Raw genomic sequence first — 26648 nt, 5'->3', positions numbered from 1 at the left:
ATTCAGAGCCAACTCACCACAGGGAGCTCTCAGGGGTAGCAGGTGTCCTCTCACTGGCACTGGGCCAGCCGAGACGGATGTTCCCTGTGGGGATGGTGGGAAGAGCTACTTCAGGTGTGGGTGATCCACACAGTGGGGCGTTTGAAAGTGTTTTCCGTGTTCAACATACTCCTTTGATGAACTCATGGTTTTTTTTTTAATAATTGAAGTGTAGCTGATTTACAATATTGTGTTAGTTTCAGGTGAACAAACATGTTTTTACTTTTTAAATTTTTCCTGTACTACTCTGATCCTCATACATTTATTCAAATTTATTGAATCAACAATTGGGTTTTGTATTTTGTGTCCTTTGAAATTTTTCTTAGTAGTTCACTTAATTTTATTTTACCAAAGTTTAGGTTTGTGACGTTAGAAAATAAAAACCACAGCTAGAAAATTCACACATCTTTCAGTGCGGGGAGTTTGAGACTTCCAGGTAGGGATTCAGGTAACTGGAGGTGTGATTCCAACTTCTTTAGAGTCTATGAAGCCTAAAATCTATGAGGACGTGAAGTTAGCCAGGGAAATCAGAGGATGGGAAATGAGGCATGGAGAAGTCACCAACCCTTGCCATGCCACGAACCCTTGCCATGAGAATGGAGGGGACCTTGTATCTGCTCAACACCCTTAGAGCATCTGGTCTAATGCTCTTCCATTTTACGGAAGATGAACCCAGTGAGGGAGTGTGGCTTGTCTTAGGCACTCAGTTTGTGAGGGACTCACATTTTGTTCCAGTACCCAAGTCTCTGCACTTCTCATCCAGTCTCCTACACCAGCCCTGGTGTAGGGCAGGAGCCCTTATTCCCAATGCACAGAAAAAAGAGCCGAGTCGGAAGAGTGTCAACAGCTTTTATTACAACTCACATATTTCATAGGAAAGGGAATGTAGCAATCAAGTGAGAGTTGTATAAAAACACAGGTCGGCCCGTGGTCCTCCATTGACACCTGGGGCAGGCTCTCCGCGACATCAGGCACAGCAGCTGCACTTGTCCGAGGCCCCTTTGCAGACGCAGCCCTGGGCACACTTGGCGCAGCCCACGGGGCAGCAGGAGCAGCAGCCTGGGGAGGCAAGGGCAGCGTGCAGTCGGACCACGCGTTGTCCACAACCACCCTTCCCAACAGCAGGCCTGGCCCCAGCCGCCCTCAGGCCCAGACCCTGAGTTTACGATGGTGTCCTCTGTCCTGAGATAATTGCTCTCAGGCACTAGGTTCAGGTTGCCTGCCCCATCTGTGCCCAGGACAGGGCACAGCGCCTTGGACAGACAGTGAGCAGGGCCTCTGGGGCAAGAGAAAGCCGGCCCCCAGCACCACCAGTGATGTGAGCCACGTCCTCAGGATCAAAGTGGAGGCAAACCCCTCACAGAGTAGCTCCCGCTCGGGATAGGGAAGCTCTGGGTTGCTTCGACAGGAAGGGGCTGCACCAGGTCCGAGAAGCCACACAGGGTCACTCGCTCATGTCCCTACAGTGCTTCAGTCCCTGGGAGGATTCAGAAGCGGGCCTCAGGAGGCAGGAGGACTAGTTCTAGTGACAGGTCTGAGGTTGTTTGTTGGTGACCCGTCTGGGCCTCAGTCTCCCTGTTCTCTAGTGCGCGCCTGGGTCTCGGTCACGTCGAAGGCGATTCCAGCTCTGATTGGGAATCCCTTTCTGGTGAGGAGGGTGCCGGGAAGTTTGGTCTCTCTCCTGCTCCTGCCTGCTGAGCTCTGGGCTCCCTCCTCGCACTCAGCCCACACCCCGCATTCCCAGAGAAGGCCCCGCACACTCACTCTTCTTGCAGGACGTGCATCTGCAGGCCTTGCAGGTGCAGGAGCCAGCGCAGCTGCAGGAGCCGCCTGCCAGGAAGGGAAAGGCCAGCAGTGAGCAGGGAGAGGGATGCAGGAGCTACAGCAGACGGTCAGCAATGCCTCCCTGAGCCCTCCTCCGTCAGGACCCAGTCCTGGGAGCTCGTGTCCACTCAGGCGGATAGAGAAGCCCCAGCTCGTCTCTTCTGGTCCAAGGAGAGTAGGTCCCCTCCTGATGGGACTCCACAGGGAAGGTCCCAGGCTCCAGACCCAGCCCAGGGTGACTGGGGCCGGGGGCCAGGGCCCATGGCCTGAACCCCAAAGAGGCAGTGTCCCCTCCTCCCATCCAGTCCTGGCAGCTCCGAGGCCTCCTCCAAACACTGGGTCCCGGTCTAGCAATCCCCTGACCAGCTGGGTGACCTCAATCAGGACAGCCTGGAGCCCCCGTGACCTCAGTGTTAACAGAGAGGCAAAGGGAGACTGACCTGCTCCCAGGGGCCTGGCTCCCAAGAAAGCCCCGGACCCGTGACAGGAGTCCTCCTGAGCTCAAACTCAAAACCCTCCCTTGTCGTCCTGTGCCTGGGAAGGGGGCATCCTAAGGCTCAAAGCCAGGGCTCCCTTACCAGTGGGGCAGGAGCACTTGGGGTCCATCTGGAGGAGAAGTGAGGCCCGAGGTCCAAAGCAAGGGGCGAAGCGGCTGCACGGGTCCGGTGGGGGCCGTGTGGGAGCGAGGAGCCCGGGGGCTCAGTTATAGGCCGAGGAGGCGGCCCGGGCGCAGAGGCCCCGCCCCCGCCTTGCACGCGCCCCGCGGGTCCGCGCCCGCGCCCGCGCCCACGCCCGCGCCGTCCGCAGCGCCCTCAGCGCCCTGGGCCGGGCTGTGAGCAACAGGCGGGGCCGAGCGCACGATTCCACTTCGGTGCCGGCTGGAGCGGAGGAACCGGGTGCCGTGCGGTAAGCGGTGTCCCAGCCCCCTGGCCGCCCCTTCCCAATGTGCCCGACGGGAGCAGCCACCCTGTTGGCGGGTTGTGCAGGAATCCAGCTCCCGCGTCCTCCGGTCTTCCCCGCCCCGGGCCCCGCGCCGCCGGCCTGCGGGTCGCCGTTTCCTGCAGCCTGAGAACAGCCCCCGCCTCCCGCTCGTGTCCCTGGCTTGGCTGGAGCCGGGGAGCGGTGTCAGAGACGGCAGGCGTATGTGACCCTCACCACCGTTTCGCCCAGCCCATGTGTCCCCAGGCGTTGCCAGCCCCGGTCCCCACCACGGTCCTTTGGAAGCACGTTTCCGGTGCCGTCTCCTGGAACGGCAGCGCGGTGAACATTGCCTTCAGCCGCTAGTCCTCCTCACTTGTGTTTTCCTTTCCTGGAGGGATCATGGCTCATTTCGGCGGGGGCTTCTTTGCCTAAACTTTCCAGGGGGGCTCCTCACTGTAGCCGGTCCACCCCACGCCAGGGTGGAGGTTCCCTAATCATGGGATGCTCCCCAGGGACGGCGTCATTGTAGGTGATAGGCAGCCCTGGCGTTAAATAACAAAGCGAGACAAGTGGATAGTTCCCTTTGAGTAGTCCCGACAGTTACTCACCGTGGAGTCCAGGCCAAGCCTTGTTAATCACTTTTGCTCTTTGAACTGTCACACCAACCGGGAAGGGAGATCCTAGTCAGGAGCCCGTTTCCCAAAGGCCAAAGTACCTACAGTACAAGGAGGCTCCGGAGGCAGGCACACGGTGCTGGGGAGTGGTGCCCTGCTTCTGTGCTTTTGTCGCTTCGCAGCTGAGAGAGGGAGTCAGTGAGAAAGCTCCCCTTTGGCCCAGAGCTGTGTCCTCAGCCCGTCTCTACCATGTCCAGCTCAATCCTGGGGGCGACCAGAGTGACAGAATAGGAATGGATTTATGACTTTGTGGCTACCTTCTGACTCTCTCCTTCCGTAGTGCTCAAGAGGTTTCTTTTGGTATAACGTATTTCGGAAAATCGCTGAAAAGAGAATGGTAAGGAAATCCTGATGCAGGTGACAGCAGAAATGGCAGGATCCTTCTGTATGTGTTAGGAGGACACCGACTGTGTTACTCACGGCTTTCTACCTGTAGTGTCAACGGCTCTTTGCGTGAAGGCAGGATAACCCTCTCAGGGGAACTGGTGCCAGGCTCACAGGGTTGATGAGGACGGCCCAGAGCACAGAGCTAAACACACCATCCTTGCTTGCGTGTCTGGAAGGAGGACAATGTCTCCTAGGCTAATGATAACAAATAAATAAAGAGATAAATAAATGAATCGGTGGTACGATAGATTACTCCCTGAGTGCCCAGTATGTTCTGACCTTCTTTGCATGTATTCAATTCTGTAATCCCGAGAGCCAGACACTGTTATTTTGCCCTTTAGGGCAGAGGAGACTGAGCCAGAGAGAGGTTATGTCACAGGGCTATGTGTGACACAGATGGGACTGGCCCTCCTGCAGGCTGACTGCAGCCCCCCGCCCAACCGGACACCATGTCATCCCATGAAAGGTGAGAACACTGAACACCTGGCACAGAGGCAGCAGTGGGAAAGCCCTGAGCTGGCAGTCAGAGCCCTCTGCACAGCTCTGTGACCTCTGTGGGCTTCAGCCTCCCACCTCTGCAGCCAGGAGCACAGCTGGACTGTCTCCGAAGACCCTTGCAGCCCTGAAAAAGGAGAGGCCGGATTCAGCCTCCAGTGATGTCATAACCGGCCCCATGTGGCCGGGAGGTGAGACAGCTGTGGTGTAGGTGTAGTCCTCTGAGCATAGGCTGTGTGCCCTTGGGTAAGTTGCTTAACCTCTCTGCAATTGGCACCATCACTCCAGACCTTGCAGGTTCACTGAGTCTGTGCAAATGCTGTGGCGGTGACTCGTTCCATGGGGCTTGTTGGAGAACATCCCTACGCCCTCTGGCACTGGATAAGCAAGGTTCCTATCCACCTCTGCCCTCACCATGAGCTTGCTTGCAAACCAGGGAGCCTTTCTCCAGGAGCTTGTTGGGAGCTCAAGGATTCTCTGTGCACAAATGTCAGTGTGGAGAGAGCGATCATAAAGGACACCGTTCGGGAAGCCCGAGCTAGGAGCCAGGCCACTATCTGGCTTATTCCCCCTCATTGAAATTAATCTTTTTTATCGAAAGGAGGAAATGAAATCTCAGAGAGTATCAGTGACTTGCCAGGTCAGGAAGTGGCATGCTGGCTGTGAACCCGAGTGCCTGACACCAACACCCACGCACGCAGAACGGGCCGGCTCCCGAAATGCCCCCCTTCACACAGGGCACCTGTGGGCAATCTTGCTCCTGACTTCTGAGCCACGTGTCTCCTCTTTCTCTCCGAGTGCCCATCAACTAGGAATTCCCTCCCCAGACCGCCAGGGGGCGCAACACCTGAACTATATTACCTGTTCCCTCAGCACACACTTCTTGCTAATAAACAGCACCAGGCCCTCCGCACTGCAGCACCACCATCACTCTGCAGAGGAACACATGAAGTCCTTCTTCTGAAAGCAAGTCTCAGGGAAACAGCTGGGAAATTCCCACCAAATTCAAATCACTATCGGGGTGTCAAGTAGCCACGGGCTGCATTTGAGGGAAGGGAAGATGTCAGCCTGATCTAGGGAGGACCTTGCGAAGATTCAGAGCCAAGGCCCTGCAGGGAGCTGTCACGGGTGGCGAGTGTCCTGTCAGTAGCCCTGGGCAAGCCAAGACTGATGTTCCCTGTGGGGAGGCAGGGGGCAGAGCTGCTCCGGGCGTGTGTGGTCCGCACAGTGGGGCATCTGTGAAGCGTTCCCAGGACTCGGGCACACCTTCCATGTAAGTGCAGCATATGAAAGCGTCCAGCTTTCAGAATTGCTCCTCCACGTATGAGGGTGATTTGACGTGTTGAAGGGAAAAATGGGTGTCACATATAGTGTCCTTTTACATTTTATCTTAGCGATTCTTTTTACTGACCAGGGTTAAAACTGTGGCCGAAAATACAAATAGGTCTTTCCAGGGTGTTTTAGACGCCAGTCCCGTGTAGAAGTCAAACAAGAGGGGTGTGGGATTCCATCCCCTCTGGGTACTTTTCCAGGCTCTCATCACCGAGGACTGAGTTTGGCAGGGGCCCCCAGAGAAGGAAAATGAGAAATGGACAACGTTCTCTGCAATCCATACTCGTAAGGGGAATAGAGGGAGCGTGTCCTCTGTGTGTCCAGTGCCCTATGTCATCTGGCGAGGCTTTCATTTGGAGCTGAGAAACTGAAGCTCAACTTAACCTAAGGGGCTAAGACGCTCCGTGTGCGTGTGTTTTGGGGGGTGGGGGGGTACTCTTTGGTCCAGAGCCGAGGTCTCTGCACGTCCAGTCCAGTTCCCCACGCCAGCCCTGATGGGCACGGCGTCTCTTTGTTCAAGACAGACAAAGGAAGACAGAGCCAGAATAAAGTCAACAACTTTTATTACAACTCACATATTTCACAGAAAAAGGAATGTAGCGTCAGGTCCGCTTGTATGAAAAACGGTAAAATGCAGGTTTGTCCTGGTTGCTCTGTTGACACCCGGGGCAGGCTCTCCGCGACATCAGGCACAGCAGCTGCACTTGTCCGAGGCCCCTTTGCAGACGCAGCCCTGGGCACACTTGGCGCAGCCCACGGGGCAGCAGGAGCAGCAGCCTGGGGAGGCAAGGGCAGCGTGCAGTCGGACCACGCGTTGTCCGCAACCACCCTTCCCAACAGCAGGCCTGGCCCCAGCCGCCCTCAGGCCCAGACCCTGAGTTTACGATGGTGTCCTCTGTCCTGAGATAATTGCTCTCAGGCACTAGGTTCAGGTTGCCTGCCCCATCTGTGCCCGGGACAGGGCACAGCGCCTTGGAGAGACACTGAGCAGGGCCTCTGGGGACAAGACAAAGCCAGCCCCCAGCACCACCAGTGATGTGAGCCACGTCCTCAGGATCAAAGTGGAGGCAAACCCCTCACAGAGCAGCTCCCGCTCGGGATAGGGAGGCTCTGGGCTGCTTCGACAGGAAGGGGCTGCACCAGGTCCGAGAAGCCACACAGGGTCACTCGTTCATGTCCCTACAGTGCTTCAGTGCCTGGGAGGATTCAGAAGCGTGACTCAGGAGGGAGGAGGACTAGTTCTAGTGACAGGTCTGAGGTTGTTTGTTGGTGACCCGTCTGGGCCTCAGTCTCCCTGTTCTCTAGTGCGCGCCTGGGTCTCGGTCATGTCGAAGGCGATTCCAGCTCTGACTGGGAATCCCTTCCTGGTGAGGGGGGTGCCGGGAAGTTTGGTCACTGTCCTGCTCCTGCCTGCTGAGCTCTGGGCTCCCTCCTCGCACTCAGCCCACACCCCGCATTGCCAGAGAAGGCCCCGCACACTCACTCTTCTTGCAGGAGGTGCATCTGCAGGCCTTGCAGGTGCAGGAGCCAGCGCAGCTGCAGGAGCCGCCTGCCAGGAAGGGAAAGGCCAGCAGTGAGCAGGGAGAGGGATGCAGGAGCTACAGCAGACGGTCAGCAATGCCTCCCTGAGCCCTCCTCCTCCGTCAGGACGCGGCCCTGGGAGCTCGTGTCCACTCAGGCGGATAGAGAAGCCCCAGCTCGTGTCTTCTGGTCCAAGGAGAGTAGGTCCCCTCCTGATGGGACTCCACAGGGAAGGTCCCAGGCTCCAGACCCAGCCCAGGCTGACTGGGGCCGGGGGCCAGGGCCCATGGCGTGAACCCCAAAGAGGCAGTGTCCCCTCCTCCCATCAAGTCCTGGCAGCTCCGAGGCCTCCTCCAAACCCTGGGTCTAGCAATTCCGTGACCTGCTGGGTGACCTCAACAAAGGCAGTCTTGAGCCTCTGTACTCCCCATTCAAAAATAGAGGCTGGAACTCTCTGGCGATCTAGTGGTTAGGGGACAGCGCTCTCACTTCCTAGTGTCTGGGTTCCGTCCCCGGTCAGGGAACTAAGCTCCCACAAGCTGAGTGGTACAGCCAAAAAACAAAAAACAAAAAATAGATTAAAAAAATGCTGTCGCTGCCCTGGCTGGGAAGAAAGCACTGGGTGAACCGTGGCCGTCCACTTGTGCTCAAATTGAAACTTCTTCCTCATCTAACCCCAGGGACACTGTGTCCTGGGCTGAGAAGCGGGCATCCAAGGCCCAGAGCCAGGGGTTCCTTACCAGTGGGGCAGGAGCAGTTGGGGTCCATTTGGAGCCAAGGCGAGGCCGGGGGTAGAAAGCAAGCGGCCAAGAGGCCCGTGAGCTGGTGGGAGGCGTGTCGAGCCTAGGAGCCTGCTTGCAGTGTTTGTACCCAGAGGAGGCGGCCCGGGCGCAGAGGTCCCACCCCCTCCTTGCACCCGCCCCGCGGATCTGCGCCCGCCCCGCCCGCAGCGCCGGGGGCCCGGCCGTGAGCAACCCCTGGGGCCGAGACAGGATTCTCCCAGTGTACGTGGGTCCGCTCTGCGCACGGAGAGCCGTATTTGGTGCCTGCTCGCCGGTAGGGACTGTTTGCCAGGAGGTGCGCGGTGTCCTAGCCTCCCTGTCCGCCCCTCCCGATTTTCCCGAGGGCGGCAGCCACCTTGTTCCGGGATTTTCCAGCAAGCCAGCCTCTGTATCCTCGCTGTCTTCCCCACCACCGGCCCCCGCGCTGTTGTCTTCAGGTTCCCCCTTTCCGGAGCCCGTGTGCAACCCTAGTCTCGCGCTCCCGTCCCAGGCATGGCTGGATCCTGGGAGTTGTGTGCAGAGAGCGGCGGTGGATGTGACCTTCACCACCAATCCTCCGACTCCCTCTTCCCCCACCATTTCCTGTCCTGGTCCCCACGATGGTCCTTAGGCAGCGTTTCTCTAACGTTTCTCCGTAAGAGCACCGCGACCAACTCAGGCCTCTGCCTCCCATCCTTCCTTCTTTTCTGCACTACTGAATGGATGGATGGGCACACTTGTCCCTGTGCTCCTGGCCTAAACTTGGCAGGGGATTTCCTGATCCTAGCCAGTCCACCCTGCACCAGGATGGAGGTTCCCAAAGGATGAGATCCCACCCCGTGGAAGGGATCATTGTAAGTGATGGGCAGACCTGGCATTAAATAGCAAAGCATGACAAGTGGTTATTTCCCTTTCAGTATTCAGCAGTGGGAAGGGCACTGAGCAGGCAGTCACATCCCTCTGCATAGCTCTGTGACCTCTCTGGACTTTAGTCTCCCATCTCTGCAGCCAGAAGCACAACTAGACTGTCTGAAAGGACACTTCCAGCTCTGAGTAATGATAGGCAGGACTCAGCCTTCAGTGACCTCCTAATCAGCGACCTTTGGCAAGGAGGTGAGACAGCCTTGCTATAGCTTCAGACCTCTGAATATGATCTGTGTGCCCTTAGGCAGGTTGCTGAAACTCTGGGTAGCTGGCGCAATCATTCCAGCCCCTGCAGGTTCACTGTGTTACTGGTTCAATATAGATCAAGTGATAGGAAGGGTGGGCATTGATTTTGTGTTTCTCCAAATGGTGTGGCAGCATTTTATCCTGGGGGGGGGGGGGGGCTATTGCAGGGCATCCACACTCCCCCTGCCAGTGGATCAGTAAATTTGCAATCAAACCTTAACCTCCAGCCTGGAGTGATGCTTGCAAAACCATGAGCCTTTCCCCAAGAGCTTGTTGGAATTCAGCAAGATTGTGTCCCAGTAAAGTCACTGTGAACAGAAGCATCCTAATAGACAGAGTTTATTAAGCCCTAGTGAGGAGCTAGGCCACTCTCAATACCACACAGGGATATCATCTCCTTTTTATAGGAAATGGAGACTTAGAGAGGTCGAGCGACTCATTTAGGATACGCGGCTGGTAAGGGCCACTGTGGTCTGTGAACCAAGACTGCCTGACACCAGCACCCACGCACCCAGCACAGGCTGGCTCCTGAAATCCCCTCTTCACACAGGACACCTGTGGGTGAGTGTGGTCCTGACACTTGGGCCACGTGACTCGTCTTTCTCTTTGACTTTCCATCAAATAGCAAATCCCTCCAGAAGTTGTCAGGAGGACCAGCTCTCGCCATTATTTACAGGTCACTCAGCGCCTCACTCCTTCCTAGTAAATACCACCACCACGTTGTAAATGCAGAATCTGACACTACCCTGCACAGGCAGACATGAAGTCCTTCATCTGGAACCAATTTCCAGGTACTCTGCCTCTTGTTGGGAAGTGGCTGGGCATTACCTACAAATTCCTAGTCACTTTGTGGTTTCCAGTAGCCAAGGGCTGGATTTTGAAGGCAGCGTTCAGCCTGACCTAAAGGAACTTCCAAAGATTCAGAGCCAACTCACCACAGGGAGCTCTCAGGGGTAGCAGGTGTCCTCTCACTGGCACTGGGCCAGCCGAGACGGATGTTCCCTGTGGGGATGGTGGGAAGAGCTACTTCAGGTGTGGGTGATCCACACAGTGGGGCGTTTGAAAGTGTTTTCCGTGTTCAACATACTCCTTTGATGAACTCATGGTTTTTTTTTTAATAATTGAAGTGTAGCTGATTTACAATATTGTGTTAGTTTCAGGTGAACAAACATGTTTTTACTTTTTAAATTTTTCCTGTACTACTCTGATCCTCATACATTTATTCAAATTTATTGAATCAACAATTGGGTTTTGTATTTTGTGTCCTTTGAAATTTTTCTTAGTAGTTCACTTAATTTTATTTTACCAAAGTTTAGGTTTGTGACGTTAGAAAATAAAAACCACAGCTAGAAAATTCACACATCTTTCAGTGCGGGGAGTTTGAGACTTCCAGGTAGGGATTCAGGTAACTGGAGGTGTGATTCCAACTTCTTTAGAGTCTATGAAGCCTAAAATCTATGAGGACGTGAAGTTAGCCAGGGAAATCAGAGGATGGGAAATGAGGCATGGAGAAGTCACCAACCCTTGCCATGCCACGAACCCTTGCCATGAGAATGGAGGGGACCTTGTATCTGCTCAACACCCTTAGAGCATCTGGTCTAATGCTCTTCCATTTTACGGAAGATGAACCCAGTGAGGGAGTGTGGCTTGTCTTAGGCACTCAGTTTGTGAGGGACTCACATTTTGTTCCAGTACCCAAGTCTCTGCACTTCTCATCCAGTCTCCTACACCAGCCCTGGTGTAGGGCAGGAGCCCTTATTCCCAATGCACAGAAAAAAGAGCCGAGTCGGAAGAGTGTCAACAGCTTTTATTACAACTCACATATTTCATAGGAAAGGGAATGTAGCAATCAAGTGAGAGTTGTATAAAAACACAGGTCGGCCCGTGGTCCTCCATTGACACCTGGGGCAGGCTCTCCGCGACATCAGGCACAGCAGCTGCACTTGTCCGAGGCCCCTTTGCAGACGCAGCCCTGGGCACACTTGGCGCAGCCCACGGGGCAGCAGGAGCAGCAGCCTGGGGAGGCAAGGGCAGCGTGCAGTCGGACCACGCGTTGTCCACAACCACCCTTCCCAACAGCAGGCCTGGCCCCAGCCGCCCTCAGGCCCAGACCCTGAGTTTACGATGGTGTCCTCTGTCCTGAGATAATTGCTCTCAGGCACTAGGTTCAGGTTGCCTGCCCCATCTGTGCCCAGGACAGGGCACAGCGCCTTGGACAGACAGTGAGCAGGGCCTCTGGGGCAAGAGAAAGCCGGCCCCCAGCACCACCAGTGATGTGAGCCACGTCCTCAGGATCAAAGTGGAGGCAAACCCCTCACAGAGTAGCTCCCGCTCGGGATAGGGAAGCTCTGGGTTGCTTCGACAGGAAGGGGCTGCACCAGGTCCGAGAAGCCACACAGGGTCACTCGCTCATGTCCCTACAGTGCTTCAGTCCCTGGGAGGATTCAGAAGCGGGCCTCAGGAGGCAGGAGGACTAGTTCTAGTGACAGGTCTGAGGTTGTTTGTTGGTGACCCGTCTGGGCCTCAGTCTCCCTGTTCTCTAGTGCGCGCCTGGGTCTCGGTCACGTCGAAGGCGATTCCAGCTCTGATTGGGAATCCCTTTCTGGTGAGGAGGGTGCCGGGAAGTTTGGTCTCTCTCCTGCTCCTGCCTGCTGAGCTCTGGGCTCCCTCCTCGCACTCAGCCCACACCCCGCATTCCCAGAGAAGGCCCCGCACACTCACTCTTCTTGCAGGACGTGCATCTGCAGGCCTTGCAGGTGCAGGAGCCAGCGCAGCTGCAGGAGCCGCCTGCCAGGAAGGGAAAGGCCAGCAGTGAGCAGGGAGAGGGATGCAGGAGCTACAGCAGACGGTCAGCAATGCCTCCCTGAGCCCTCCTCCGTCAGGACCCAGTCCTGGGAGCTCGTGTCCACTCAGGCGGATAGAGAAGCCCCAGCTCGTCTCTTCTGGTCCAAGGAGAGTAGGTCCCCTCCTGATGGGACTCCACAGGGAAGGTCCCAGGCTCCAGACCCAGCCCAGGGTGACTGGGGCCGGGGGCCAGGGCCCATGGCCTGAACCCCAAAGAGGCAGTGTCCCCTCCTCCCATCCAGTCCTGGCAGCTCCGAGGCCTCCTCCAAACACTGGGTCCCGGTCTAGCAATCCCCTGACCAGCTGGGTGACCTCAATCAGGACAGCCTGGAGCCCCCGTGACCTCAGTGTTAACAGAGAGGCAAAGGGAGACTGACCTGCTCCCAGGGGCCTGGCTCCCAAGAAAGCCCCGGACCCGTGACAGGAGTCCTCCTGAGCTCAAACTCAAAACCCTCCCTTGTCGTCCTGTGCCTGGGAAGGGGGCATCCTAAGGCTCAAAGCCAGGGCTCCCTTACCAGTGGGGCAGGAGCACTTGGGGTCCATCTGGAGGAGAAGTGAGGCCCGAGGTCCAAAGCAAGGGGCGAAGCGGCTGCACGGGTCCGGTGGGGGCCGTGTGGGAGCGAGGAGCCCGGGGGCTCAGTTATAGGCCGAGGAGGCGGCCCGGGCGCAGAGGCCCCGCCCCCGCCTTGCACGCGCCCCGCGGGTCCGCGCCCGCGCCCGCGCCCGCGCCCGCGCCCACGCCCGCGCCGTCCGCAGCGCCCTCAGCGCCCTGGGCCGGGCTGTGAGCAACAGGCGGGGCCGAGCGCACGATTCCACTTCGGTGCCGGCTGGAGCGGAGGAACCGGGTGCCGTGCGGTAAGCGGTGTCCCAGCCCCCTGGCCGCCCCTTCCCAATGTGCCCGACGGGAGCAGCCACCCTGTTGGCGGGTTGTGCAGGAATCCAGCTCCCGCGTCCTCCGGTCTTCCCCGCCCCGGGCCCCGCGCCGCCGGCCTGCGGGTCGCCGTTTCCTGCAGCCTGAGAACAGCCCCCGCCTCCCGCTCGTGTCCCTGGCTTGGCTGGAGCCGGGGAGCGGTGTCAGAGACGGCAGGCGTATGTGACCCTCACCACCGTTTCGCCCAGCCCATGTGTCCCCAGGCGTTGCCAGCCCCGGTCCCCACCACGGTCCTTTGGAAGCACGTTTCCGGTGCCGTCTCCTGGAACGGCAGCGCGGTGAACATTGCCTTCAGCCGCTAGTCCTCCTCACTTGTGTTTTCCTTTCCTGGAGGGATCATGGCTCATTTCGGCGGGGGCTTCTTTGCCTAAACTTTCCAGGGGGGCTCCTCACTGTAGCCGGTCCACCCCACGCCAGGGTGGAGGTTCCCTAATCATGGGATGCTCCCCAGGGACGGCGTCATTGTAGGTGATAGGCAGCCCTGGCGTTAAATAACAAAGCGAGACAAGTGGATAGTTCCCTTTGAGTAGTCCCGACAGTTACTCACCGTGGAGTCCAGGCCAAGCCTTGTTAATCACTTTTGCTCTTTGAACTGTCACACCAACCGGGAAGGGAGATCCTAGTCAGGAGCCCGTTTCCCAAAGGCCAAAGTACCTACAGTACAAGGAGGCTCCGGAGGCAGGCACACGGTGCTGGGGAGTGGTGCCCTGCTTCTGTGCTTTTGTCGCTTCGCAGCTGAGAGAGGGAGTCAGTGAGAAAGCTCCCCTTTGGCCCAGAGCTGTGTCCTCAGCCCGTCTCTACCATGTCCAGCTCAATCCTGGGGGCGACCAGAGTGACAGAATAGGAATGGATTTATGACTTTGTGGCTACCTTCTGACTCTCTCCTTCAGTAGTGCTCAAGAGGTTTCTTTTGGTATAACGTATTTCGGAAAATCGCTGAAAAGAGAATGGTAAGGAAATCCTGATGCAGGTGACAGCAGAAATGGCAGGATCCTTCTGTATGTGTTAGGAGGACACCGACTGTGTTACTCACGGCTTTCTACCTGTAGTGTCAACGGCTCTTTGCGTGAAGGCAGGATAACCCTCTCAGGGGAACTGGTGCCAGGCTCACAGGGTTGATGAGGACGGCCCAGAGCACAGAGCTAAACACACCATCCTTGCTTGCGTGTCTGGAAGGAGGACAATGTCTCCTAGGCTAATGATAACAAATAAATAAAGAGATAAATAAATGAATCGGTGGTACGATAGATTACTCCCTGAGTGCCCAGTATGTTCTGACCTTCTTTGCATGTATTCAATTCTGTAATCCCGAGAGCCAGACACTGTTATTTTGCCCTTTAGGGCAGAGGAGACTGAGCCAGAGAGAGGTTATGTCACAGGGCTATGTGTGACACAGATGGGACTGGCCCTCCTGCAGGCTGACTGCAGCCCCCCGCCCAACCGGACACCATGTCATCCCATGAAAGGTGAGAACACTGAACACCTGGCACAGAGGCAGCAGTGGGAAAGCCCTGAGCTGGCAGTCAGAGCCCTCTGCACAGCTCTGTGACCTCTGTGGGCTTCAGCCTCCCACCTCTGCAGCCAGGAGCACAGCTGGACTGTCTCCGAAGACCCTTGCAGCCCTGAAAAAGGAGAGGCCGGATTCAGCCTCCAGTGATGTCATAACCGGCCCCATGTGGCCGGGAGGTGAGACAGCTGTGGTGTAGGTGTAGTCCTCTGAGCATAGGCTGTGTGCCCTTGGGTAAGTTGCTTAACCTCTCTGCAATTGGCACCATCACTCCAGACCTTGCAGGTTCACTGAGTCTGTGCAAATGCTGTGGCGGTGACTCGTTCCATGGGGCTTGTTGGAGAACATCCCTACGCCCTCTGGCACTGGATAAGCAAGGTTCCTATCCACCTCTGCCCTCACCATGAGCTTGCTTGCAAACCAGGGAGCCTTTCTCCAGGAGCTTGTTGGGAGCTCAAGGATTCTCTGTGCACAAATGTCAGTGTGGAGAGAGCGATCATAAAGGACACCGTTCGGGAAGCCCGAGCTAGGAGCCAGGCCACTATCTGGCTTATTCCCCCTCATTGAAATTAATCTTTTTTATCGAAAGGAGGAAATGAAATCTCAGAGAGTATCAGTGACTTGCCAGGTCAGGAAGTGGCATGCTGGCTGTGAACCCGAGTGCCTGACACCAACACCCACGCACGCAGAACGGGCCGGCTCCCGAAATGCCCCCCTTCACACAGGGCACCTGTGGGCAATCTTGCTCCTGACTTCTGAGCCACGTGTCTCCTCTTTCTCTCCGAGTGCCCATCAACTAGGAATTCCCTCCCCAGACCGCCAGGGGGCGCAACACCTGAACTATATTACCTGTTCCCTCAGCACACACTTCTTGCTAATAAACAGCACCAGGCCCTCCGCACTGCAGCACCACCATCACTCTGCAGAGGAACACATGAAGTCCTTCTTCTGAAAGCAAGTCTCAGGGAAACAGCTGGGAAATTCCCACCAAATTCAAATCACTATCGGGGTGTCAAGTAGCCACGGGCTGCATTTGAGGGAAGGGAAGATGTCAGCCTGATCTAGGGAGGACCTTGCGAAGATTCAGAGCCAAGGCCCTGCAGGGAGCTGTCACGGGTGGCGAGTGTCCTGTCAGTAGCCCTGGGCAAGCCAAGACTGATGTTCCCTGTGGGGAGGCAGGGGGCAGAGCTGCTCCGGGCGTGTGTGGTCCGCACAGTGGGGCATCTGTGAAGCGTTCCCAGGACTCGGGCACACCTTCCATGTAAGTGCAGCATATGAAAGCGTCCAGCTTTCAGAATTGCTCCTCCACGTATGAGGGTGATTTGACGTGTTGAAGGGAAAAATGGGTGTCACATATAGTGTCCTTTTACATTTTATCTTAGCGATTCTTTTTACTGACCAGGGTTAAAACTGTGGCCGAAAATACAAATAGGTCTTTCCAGGGTGTTTTAGACGCCAGTCCCGTGTAGAAGTCAAACAAGAGGGGTGTGGGATTCCATCCCCTCTGGGTACTTTTCCAGGCTCTCATCACCGAGGACTGAGTTTGGCAGGGGCCCCCAGAGAAGGAAAATGAGAAATGGACAACGTTCTCTGCAATCCATACTCGTAAGGGGAATAGAGGGAGTGTGTCCTCTGTGTGTCCAGTGCCCTATGTCATCTGGCGAGGCTTTCATTTGGAGCTGAGAAACTGAAGCTCAACTTAACCTAAGGGGCTAAGACGCTCCGTGTGCGTGTGTTTTGGGGGGTGGGGGGGTACTCTTTGGTCCAGAGCCGAGGTCTCTGCACGTCCAGTCCAGTTCCCCACGCCAGCCCTGATGGGCACGGCGTCTCTTTGTTCAAGACAGACAAAGGAAGACAGAGCCAGAATAAAGTCAACAACTTTTATTACAACTCACATATTTCACAGAAAAAGGAATGTAGCGTCAGGTCCGCTTGTATGAAAAACGGTAAAATGCAGGTTTGTCCTGGTTGCTCTGTTGACACCCGGGGCAGGCTCTCCGCGACATCAGGCACAGCAGCTGCACTTGTCCGAGGCCCCTTTGCAGACGCAGCCCTGGGCACACTTGGCGCAGCCCACGGGGCAGCAGGAGCAGCAGCCTGGGGAGGCAAGGGCAGCGTGCAGTCGGACCACGCGTTGTCCGCAACCACCCTTCCCAACAGCAGGCCTGGCCCCAGCCGCCCTCAGGCCCAGACCCTGAGTTTACGATGGTGTCCTCTGTCCTGAGATAATTGCTCTCAGGCACTAGGTTCAGGTTGCCTGCCCCATCTGTGCCCGGGACAGGGCACAGCGCCTTGGAGAGACACTGAGCAGGGCCTCTGGGGACAAGACAAAGCCAGCCCCCAGCACCACCAGTGATGTGAGCCACGTCCTCAGGATCAAAGTGGAGGCAAACCCCTCACAGAGCAGCTCCCGCTCGGGATAGGGAGGCTCTGGGCTGCTTCGACAGGAAGGGGCTGCACCAGGTCCGAGAAGCCACACAGGGTCACTCGTTCATGTCCCTACAGTGCTTCAGTCCCTGGGAGGATTCAGAAGCGTGACTCAGGAGGGAGGAGGACTAGTTCTAGTGACAGGTCTGAGGTTGTTTGTTGGTGACCCGTCTGGGCCTCAGTCTCCCTGTTCTCTAGTGCGCGCCTGGGTCTCGGTCATGTCGAAGGCGATTCCAGCTCTGACTGGGAATCCCTTCCTGGTGAGGGGGGTGCCGGGAAGTTTGGTCACTGTCCTGCTCCTGCCTGCTGAGCTCTGGGCTCCCTCCTCGCACTCAGCCCACACCCCGCATTGCCAGAGAAGGCCCCGCACACTCACTCTTCTTGCAGGAGGTGCATCTGCAGGCCTTGCAGGTGCAGGAGCCAGCGCAGCTGCAGGAGCCGCCTGCCAGGAAGGGAAAGGCCAGCAGTGAGCAGGGAGAGGGATGCAGGAGCTACAGCAGACGGTCAGCAATGCCTCCCTGAGCCCTCCTCCTCCGTCAGGACGCGGCCCTGGGAGCTCGTGTCCACTCAGGCGGATAGAGAAGCCCCAGCTCGTGTCTTCTGGTCCAAGGAGAGTAGGTCCCCTCCTGATGGGACTCCACAGGGAAGGTCCCAGGCTCCAGACCCAGCCCAGGCTGACTGGGGCCGGGGGCCAGGGCCCATGGCGTGAACCCCAAAGAGGCAGTGTCCCCTCCTCCCATCAAGTCCTGGCAGCTCCGAGGCCTCCTCCAAACCCTGGGTCTAGCAATTCCGTGACCTGCTGGGTGACCTCAACAAAGGCAGTCTTGAGCCTCTGTACTCCCCATTCAAAAATAGAGGCTGGAACTCTCTGGCGATCTAGTGGTTAGGGGACAGCGCTCTCACTTCCTAGTGTCTGGGTTCCGTCCCCGGTCAGGGAACTAAGCTCCCACAAGCTGAGTGGTACAGCCAAAAAACAAAAAACAAAAAATAGATTAAAAAAATGCTGTCGCTGCCCTGGCTGGGAAGAAAGCACTGGGTGAACCGTGGCCGTCCACTTGTGCTCAAATTGAAACTTCTTCCTCATCTAACCCCAGGGACACTGTGTCCTGGGCTGAGAAGCGGGCATCCAAGGCCCAGAGCCAGGGGTTCCTTACCAGTGGGGCAGGAGCAGTTGGGGTCCATTTGGAGCCAAGGCGAGGCCGGGGGTAGAAAGCAAGCGGCCAAGAGGCCCGTGAGCTGGTGGGAGGCGTGTCGAGCCTAGGAGCCTGCTTGCAGTGTTTGTACCCAGAGGAGGCGGCCCGGGCGCAGAGGTCCCACCCCCTCCTTGCACCCGCCCCGCGGATCTGCGCCCGCCCCGCCCGCAGCGCCGGGGGCCCGGCCGTGAGCAACCCCTGGGGCCGAGACAGGATTCTCCCAGTGTACGTGGGTCCGCTCTGCGCACGGAGAGCCGTATTTGGTGCCTGCTCGCCGGTAGGGACTGTTTGCCAGGAGGTGCGCGGTGTCCTAGCCTCCCTGTCCGCCCCTCCCGATTTTCCCGAGGGCGGCAGCCACCTTGTTCCGGGATTTTCCAGCAAGCCAGCCTCTGTATCCTCGCTGTCTTCCCCACCACCGGCCCCCGCGCTGTTGTCTTCAGGTTCCCCCTTTCCGGAGCCCGTGTGCAACCCTAGTCTCGCGCTCCCGTCCCAGGCATGGCTGGATCCTGGGAGTTGTGTGCAGAGAGCGGCGGTGGATGTGACCTTCACCACCAATCCTCCGACTCCCTCTTCCCCCACCATTTCCTGTCCTGGTCCCCACGATGGTCCTTAGGCAGCGTTTCTCTAACGTTTCTCCGTAAGAGCACCGCGACCAACTCAGGCCTCTGCCTCCCATCCTTCCTTCTTTTCTGCACTACTGAATGGATGGATGGGCACACTTGTCCCTGTGCTCCTGGCCTAAACTTGGCAGGGGATTTCCTGATCCTAGCCAGTCCACCCTGCACCAGGATGGAGGTTCCCAAAGGATGAGATCCCACCCCGTGGAAGGGATCATTGTAAGTGATGGGCAGACCTGGCATTAAATAGCAAAGCATGACAAGTGGTTATTTCCCTTTCAGTATTCAGCAGTGGGAAGGGCACTGAGCAGGCAGTCACATCCCTCTGCATAGCTCTGTGACCTCTCTGGACTTTAGTCTCCCATCTCTGCAGCCAGAAGCACAACTAGACTGTCTGAAAGGACACTTCCAGCTCTGAGTAATGATAGGCAGGACTCAGCCTTCAGTGACCTCCTAATCAGCGACCTTTGGCAAGGAGGTGAGACAGCCTTGCTATAGCTTCAGACCTCTGAATATGATCTGTGTGCCCTTAGGCAGGTTGCTGAAACTCTGGGTAGCTGGCGCAATCATTCCAGCCCCTGCAGGTTCACTGTGTTACTGGTTCAATATAGATCAAGTGATAGGAAGGGTGGGCATTGATTTTGTGTTTCTCCAAATGGTGTGGCAGCATTTTATCCTGGGGGGGGGGGGGGGGCTATTGCAGGGCATCCACACTCCCCCTGCCAGTGGATCAGTAAATTTGCAATCAAACCTTAACCTCCAGCCTGGAGTGATGCTTGCAAAACCATGAGCCTTTCCCCAAGAGCTTGTTGGAATTCAGCAAGATTGTGTCCCAGTAAAGTCACTGTGAACAGAAGCATCCTAATAGACAGAGTTTATTAAGCCCTAGTGAGGAGCTAGGCCACTCTCAATACCACACAGGGATATCATCTCCTTTTTATAGGAAATGGAGACTTAGAGAGGTCGAGCGACTCATTTAGGATACGCGGCTGGTAAGGGCCACTGTGGTCTGTGAACCAAGACTGCCTGACACCAGCACCCACGCACCCAGCACAGGCTGGCTCCTGAAATCCCCTCTTCACACAGGACACCTGTGGGTGAGTGTGGTCCTGACACTTGGGCCACGTGACTCGTCTTTCTCTTTGACTTTCCATCAAATAGCAAATCCCTCCAGAAGTTGTCAGGAGGACCAGCTCTCGCCATTATTTACAGGTCACTCAGCGCCTCACTCCTTCCTAGTAAATACCACCACCACGTTGTAAATGCAGAATCTGACACTACCCTGCACAGGCAGACATGAAGTCCTTCATCTGGAACCAATTTCCAGGTACTCTGCCTCTTGTTGGGAAGTGGCTGGGCATTACCTACAAATTCCTAGTCACTTTGTGGTTTCCAGTAGCCAAGGGCTGGATTTTGAAGGCAGCGTTCAGCCTGACCTAAAGGAACTTCCAAAGATTCAGAGCCAACTCACCACAGGGAGCTCTCAGGGGTAGCAGGTGTCCTCTCACTGGCACTGGGCCAGCCGAGACGGATGTTCCCTGTGGGGATGGTGGGAAGAGCTACTTCAGGTGTGGGTGATCCACACAGTGGGGCGTTTGAAAGTGTTTTCCGTGTTCAACATACTCCTTTGATGAACTCATGGTTTTTTTTTTAATAATTGAAGTGTAGCTGATTTACAATATTGTGTTAGTTTCAGGTGAACAAACATGTTTTTACTTTTTAAATTTTTCCTGTACTACTCTGATCCTCATACATTTATTCAAATTTATTGAATCAACAATTGGGTTTTGTATTTTGTGTCCTTTGAAATTTTTCTTAGTAGTTCACTTAATTTTATTTTACCAAAGTTTAGGTTTGTGACGTTAGAAAATAAAAACCACAGCTAGAAAATTCACACATCTTTCAGTGCAGGGAGTTTGAGACTTCCAGGTAGGGATTCAGGTAACTGGAGGTGTGATTCCAACTTCTTTAGAGTCTATGAAGCCTAAAATCTATGAGGACGTGAAGTTAGCCAGGGAAATCAGAGGATGGGAAATGAGGCATGGAGAAGTCACCAACCCTTGCCATGCCACGAACCCTTGCCATGAGAATGGAGGGGACCTTGTATCTGCTCAACACCCTTAGAGCATCTGGTCTAATGCTCTTCCATTTTACGGAAGATGAACCCAGTGAGGGAGTGTGGCTTGTCTTAGGCACTCAGTTTGTGAGGGACTCACATTTTGTTCCAGTACCCAAGTCTCTGCACTTCTCATCCAGTCTCCTACACCAGCCCTGGTGTAGGGCAGGAGCCCTTATTCCCAATGCACAGAAAAAAGAGCCGAGTCGGAAGAGTGTCAACAGCTTTTATTACAACTCACATATTTCATAGGAAAGGGAATGTAGCAATCAAGTCAGAGTTGTATAAAAACACAGGTCGGCCCGTGGTCCTCCATTGACACCTGGGGCAGGCTCTCCGCGACATCAGGCACAGCAGCTGCACTTGTCCGAGGCCCCTTTGCAGACGCAGCCCTGGGCACACTTGGCGCAGCCCACGGGGCAGCAGGAGCAGCAGCCTGGGGAGGCAAGGGCAGCGTGCAGTCGGACCACGCGTTGTCCACAACCACCCTTCCCAACACCAGGCCTGGCCCCAGCCGCCCTCAGGCCCAGACCCTGAGTTTACGATGGTGTCCTCTGTCCTGAGATAATTGCTCTCAGGCACTAGGTTCAGGTTGCCTGCCCCATCTGTGCCCAGGACAGGGCACAGCGCCTTGGACAGACAGTGAGCAGGGCCTCTGGGGCAAGAGAAAGCCGGCCCCCAGCACCACCAGTGATGTGAGCCACGTCCTCAGGATCAAAGTGGAGGCAAACCCCTCACAGAGTAGCTCCCGCTCGGGATAGGGAAGCTCTGGGTTGCTTCGACAGGAAGGGGCTGCACCAGGTCCGAGAAGCCACACAGGGTCACTCGCTCATGTCCCTACAGTGCTTCAGTCCCTGGGAGGATTCAGAAGCGGGCCTCAGGAGGCAGGAGGACTAGTTCTAGTGACAGGTCTGAGGTTGTTTGTTGGTGACCCGTCTGGGCCTCAGTCTCCCTGTTCTCTAGTGCGCGCCTGGGTCTCGGTCACGTCGAAGGCGATTCCAGCTCTGATTGGGAATCCCTTTCTGGTGAGGAGGGTGCCGGGAAGTTTGGTCTCTCTCCTGCTCCTGCCTGCTGAGCTCTGGGCTCCCTCCTCGCACTCAGCCCACACCCCGCATTGCCAGAGAAGGCCCCGCACACTCACTCTTCTTGCAGGACGTGCATCTGCAGGCCTTGCAGGTGCAGGAGCCAGCGCAGCTGCAGGAGCCGCCTGCCAGGAAGGGAAAGGCCAGCAGTGAGCAGGGAGAGGGATGCAGGAGCTACAGCAGACGGTCAGCAATGCCTCCCTGAGCCCTCCTCCGTCAGGACCCAGTCCTGGGAGCTCGTGTCCACTCAGGCGGATAGAGAAGCCCCAGCTCGTCTCTTCTGGTCCAAGGAGAGTAGGTCCCCTCCTGATGGGACTCCACAGGGAAGGTCCCAGGCTCCAGACCCAGCCCAGGGTGACTGGGGCCGGGGGCCAGGGCCCATGGCCTGAACCCCAAAGAGGCAGTGTCCCCTCCTCCCATCCAGTCCTGGCAGCTCCGAGGCCTCCTCCAAACACTGGGTCCCGGTCTAGCAATCCCCTGACCAGCTGGGTGACCTCAATCAGGACAGCCTGGAGCCCCCGTGACCTCAGTGTTAACAGAGAGGCAAAGGGAGACTGACCTGCTCCCAGGGGCCTGGCTCCCAAGAAAGCCCCGGACCCGTGACAGGAGTCCTCCTGAGCTCAAACTCAAAACCCTCCCTTGTCGTCCTGTGCCTGGGAAGGGGGCATCCTAAGGCTCAAAGCCAGGGCTCCCTTACCAGTGGGGCAGGAGCACTTGGGGTCCATCTGGAGGAGAAGTGAGGCCCGAGGTCCAAAGCAAGGGGCGAAGCGGCTGCACGGGTCCGGTGGGGGCCGTGTGGGAGCGAGGAGCCCGGGGGCTCAGTTATAGGCCGAGGAGGCGGCCCGGGCGCAGAGGCCCCGCCCCCGCCTTGCACGCGCCCCGCGGGTCCGCGCCCGCGCCCGCGCCCGCGCCGCCCGCAGCGCCCTCAGCGCCCTGGGCCGGGCTGTGAGCAACAGGCGGGGCCGAGCGCACGATTCCACTTCGGTGCCGGCTGGAGCGGAGGAACCGGGTGCCGTGCGGTAAGCGGTGTCCCAGCCCCCTGGCCGCCCCTTCCCAATGTGCCCGACGGGAGCAGCCACCCTGTTGGCGGGTTGTGCAGGAATCCAGCTCCCGCGTCCTCCGGTCTTCCCCGCCCCGGGCCCCGCGCCGCCGGCCTGCGGGTCGCCGTTTCCTGCAGCCTGAGAACAGCCCCCGCCTCCCGCTCGTGTCCCTGGCTTGGCTGGAGCCGGGGAGCGGTGTCAGAGACGGCAGGCGTATGTGACCCTCACCACCGTTTCGCCCAGCCCATGTGTCCCCAGGCGTTGCCAGCCCCGGTCCCCACCACGGTCCTTTGGAAGCACGTTTCCGGTGCCGTCTCCTGGAACGGCAGCGCGGTGAACATTGCCTTCAGCCGCTAGTCCTCCTCACTTGTGTTTTCCTTTCCTGGAGGGATCATGGCTCATTTCGGCGGGGGCTTCTTTGCCTAAACTTTCCAGGGGGGCTCCTCACTGTAGCCGGTCCACCCCACGCCAGGGTGGAGGTTCCCTAATCATGGGATGCTCCCCAGGGACGGCGTCATTGTAGGTGATAGGCAGCCCTGGCGTTAAATAACAAAGCGAGACAAGTGGATAGTTCCCTTTGAGTAGTCCCGACAGTTACTCACCGTGGAGTCCAGGCCAAGCCTTGTTAATCACTTTTGCTCTTTGAACTGTCACACCAACCGGGAAGGGAGATCCTAGTCAGGAGCCCGTTTCCCAAAGGCCAAAGTACCTACAGTACAAGGAGGCTCCGGAGGCAGGCACACGGTGCTGGGGAGTGGTGCCCTGCTTCTGTGCTTTTGTCGCTTCGCAGCTGAGAGAGGGAGTCAGTGAGAAAGCTCCCCTTTGGCGCAGAGCTGTGTCCTCAGCCCGTCTCTACCATGTCCAGCTCAATCCTGGGGGCGACCAGAGTGACAGAATAGGAATGGATTTATGACTTTGTGGCTACCTTCTGACTCTCTCCTTCAGTAGTGCTCAAGAGGTTTCTTTTGGTATAACGTATTTCGAAAAATCGCTGAAAAGAGAATGGTAAGGAAATCCTGATGCAGGTGACAGCAGAAATGGCAGGATCCTTCTGTATGTGTTAGGAGGACACCGACTGTGTTACTCACGGCTTTCTACCTGTAGTGTCAACGGCTCTTTGCGTGAAGGCAGGATAACCCTCTCAGGGGAACTGGTCCCAGGCTCACAGGGTTGATGAGGACGGCCCAGAGCACAGAGCTAAACACACCATCCTTGCTTGCGTGTCTGGAAGGAGGACAATGTCTCCTAGGCTAATGATAACAAATAAATAAAGAGATAAATAAATGAATCGGTGGTACGATAGATTACTCCCTGAGTGCCCAGTATGTTCTGACCTTCTTTGCATGTATTCAATTCTGTAATCCCGAGAGCCAGACACTGTTATTTTGCCCTTTAGAGCAGAGGAGACTGAGCCAGAGAGAGGTTATGTCACAGGGCTATGTGTGACACAGATGGGACTGGCCCTCCTGCAGGCTGACTGCAGCCCCCCGCCCAACCGGACACCATGTCATCCCATGAAAGGTGAGAACACTGAACACCTGGCACAGAGGCAGCAGTGGGAAAGCCCTGAGCTGGCAGTCAGAGCCCTCTGCACAGCTCTGTGACCTCTGTGGGCTTCAGCCTCCCACCTCTGCAGCCAGGAGCACAGCTGGACTGTCTCCGAAGACCCTTGCAGCCCTGAAAAAGGAGAGGCCGGATTCAGCCTCCAGTGATGTCATAACCGGCCCCATGTGGCCGGGAGGTGAGACAGCTGTGGTGTAGGTGTAGTCCTCTGAGTATAGGCTGTGTGCCCTTGGGTAAGTTGCTTAACCCCTCTGCAATTGGCACCATCACTCCAGACCTTGCAGGTTCACTGAGTCTGTGCAAATGCTGTGGCGGTGACTCGTTCCATGGGGCTTGTTGGAGAACATCCCTACGCCCTCTGGCACTGGATAAGCAAGGTTCCTATCCACCTCTGCCCTCACCATGAGCTTGCTTGCAAACCAGGGAGCCTTTCTCCAGGAGCTTGTTGGGAGCTCAAGGATTCTCTGTGCACAAATGTCAGTGTGGAGAGAGCGATCATAAAGGACACCGTTCGGGAAGCCCGAGCTAGGAGCCAGGCCACTATCTGGCTAATTCCCCCTCATTGAAATTAATCTTTTTTATCGAAAGGAGGAAATGAAATCTCAGAGAGTATCAGTGACTTGCCAGGTCAGGAAGTGGCATGCTGGCTGTGAACCCGAGTGCCTGACACCAACACCCACGCACGCAGAACGGGCCGGCTCCTGAAATGCCCCCTTCACACAGGGCACCTGTGGGCAATCTTGCTCCTGACTTCTGAGCCACGTGTCTCCTCTTTCTCTCCGAGTGCCCATCAACTAGGAATTCCCTCCCCAGACCGCCAGGGGGCGCAACACCTGAACTATATTACCTGTTCCCTCAGCACACACTTCTTGCTAATAAACAGCACCAGGCCCTCCGCACTGCAGCACCACCATCACTCTGCAGAGGAACACATGAAGTCCTTCTTCTGAAAGCAAGTCTCAGGGAAACAGCTGGGAAATTCCCACCAAATTCAAATCACTATCGGGGTGTCAAGTAGCCACGGGCTGCATTTGAGGGAAGGGAAGATGTCAGCCTGATCTAGGGAGGACCTTGCGAAGATTCAGAGCCAAGGCCCTGCAGGGAGCTGTCACGGGTGGCGAGTGTCCTGTCAGTAGCCCTAGGCAAGCCAAGACTGATGTTCCCTGTGGGGAGGCAGGGGGCAGAGCTGCTCCGGGCGTGTGTGGTCCGCACAGTGGGGCATCTGTGAAGCGTTCCCAGGACTCGGGCACACCTTCCATGTAAGTGCAGCATATGAAAGCGTCCAGCTTTCAGAATTGCTCCTCCACGTATGAAGGTGATTTGACGTGTTGAAGGGAAAAATGGGTGTCACATATAGTGTCCTTTTACATTTTATCTTAGCGATTCTTTTTACTGACCAGGGTTAAAACTGTGGCCGAAAATACAAATAGGTCTTTCCAGGGTGTTTTAGACGCCAGTCCCGTGTAGAAGTCAAACAAGAGGGGTGTGGGATTCCATCCCCTCTGGGTACTTTTCCAGGCTCTCATCACCGAGGACTGAGTTTGGCAGGGGCCCCCAGAGAAGGAAAATGAGAAATGGACAACGTTCTCTGCAATCCATACTCGTAAGGGGAATAGAGGGAGTGTGTCCTCTGTGTGTCCAGTGCCCTATGTCATCTGGCGAGGCTTTCATTTGGAGCTGAGAAACTGAAGCTCAACTTAACCTAAGGGGCTAAGACGCTCCGTGTGCGTGTGTTTTGGGGGGTGGGGGGGTACTCTTTGGTCCAGAGCCGAGGTCTCTGCACGTCCAGTCCAGTTCCCCACGCCAGCCCTGATGGGCACGGCGTCTCTTTGTTCAAGACAGACAAAGGAAGACAGAGCCAGAATAAAGTCAACAACTTTTATTACAACTCACATACTTCACAGAAAAAGGAATGTAGCGTCAGGTCCGCTTGTATGAAAAACGGTAAAATGCAGGTTTGTCCTGGTTGCTCTGTTGACACCCGGGGCAGGCTCTCCGCGACATCAGGCACAGCAGCTGCACTTGTCCGAGGCCCCTTTGCAGACGCAGCCCTGGGCACACTTGGCGCAGCCCACGGGGCAGCAGGAGCAGCAGCCTGGGGAGGCAAGGGCAGCGTGCAGTCGGACCACGCGTTGTCCGCAACCACCCTTCCCAACAGCAGGCCTGGCCCCAGCCGCCCTCAGGCCCAGACCCTGAGTTTACGA

General features: G+C 56.6%; 4 protein-coding genes across 4 annotated transcripts; all 4 read right to left on the bottom strand.

The window, feature by feature from the left end:
• Positions 1 to 1006: 1006 nt before the first annotated feature.
• Positions 1007 to 7961, bottom strand: LOC307066309 (metallothionein-1E; the record flags this gene model as incomplete). The annotated part of the gene is made up of 3 exons (XM_079723430.1): positions 1007 to 1098; positions 1804 to 1869; positions 7934 to 7961. 3 exons carry the CDS (start codon positions 7959 to 7961, stop codon positions 1007 to 1009), a joined length of 186 nt encoding a protein of 61 aa, XP_079579556.1.
• Positions 7962 to 11048: 3087 nt separating this feature from the next.
• Positions 11049 to 12511, bottom strand: LOC307066244 (metallothionein-1E-like; the record flags this gene model as incomplete). Its single annotated transcript, XM_079723352.1, has 3 exons — positions 11049 to 11140; positions 11846 to 11911; positions 12484 to 12511. The coding sequence occupies 3 exons, from the start codon at positions 12509 to 12511 to the stop codon at positions 11049 to 11051; spliced, it is 186 nt and encodes a 61-aa protein (XP_079579478.1).
• A 3900-nt stretch (positions 12512 to 16411) lies between these two features.
• Positions 16412 to 18015, bottom strand: LOC307066243 (metallothionein-1E; the record flags this gene model as incomplete). Its single annotated transcript, XM_079723351.1, has 3 exons — positions 16412 to 16503; positions 17210 to 17275; positions 17988 to 18015. 3 exons carry the CDS (start codon positions 18013 to 18015, stop codon positions 16412 to 16414), a joined length of 186 nt encoding a protein of 61 aa, XP_079579477.1.
• A 3088-nt stretch (positions 18016 to 21103) lies between these two features.
• LOC307066353 (metallothionein-1E-like) lies at positions 21104 to 22566 on the bottom strand (the record flags this gene model as incomplete). The annotated part of the gene is made up of 3 exons (XM_079723485.1): positions 21104 to 21195; positions 21901 to 21966; positions 22539 to 22566. 3 exons carry the CDS (start codon positions 22564 to 22566, stop codon positions 21104 to 21106), a joined length of 186 nt encoding a protein of 61 aa, XP_079579611.1.
• Between the last annotated feature and the right edge of the window lie 4082 nt (positions 22567 to 26648).

The sequence above is a fragment of the Hyperoodon ampullatus genome (genome assembly GCF_949752795.1).
Source record: "Hyperoodon ampullatus genome assembly, chromosome: 18".
NCBI classification, from domain to species: Eukaryota; Metazoa; Chordata; class Mammalia; order Artiodactyla; family Ziphiidae; genus Hyperoodon; species Hyperoodon ampullatus.
Note: the sequence above shows the minus strand (reverse complement) of the source record. Positions and strands in the feature narration are given on the sequence as shown.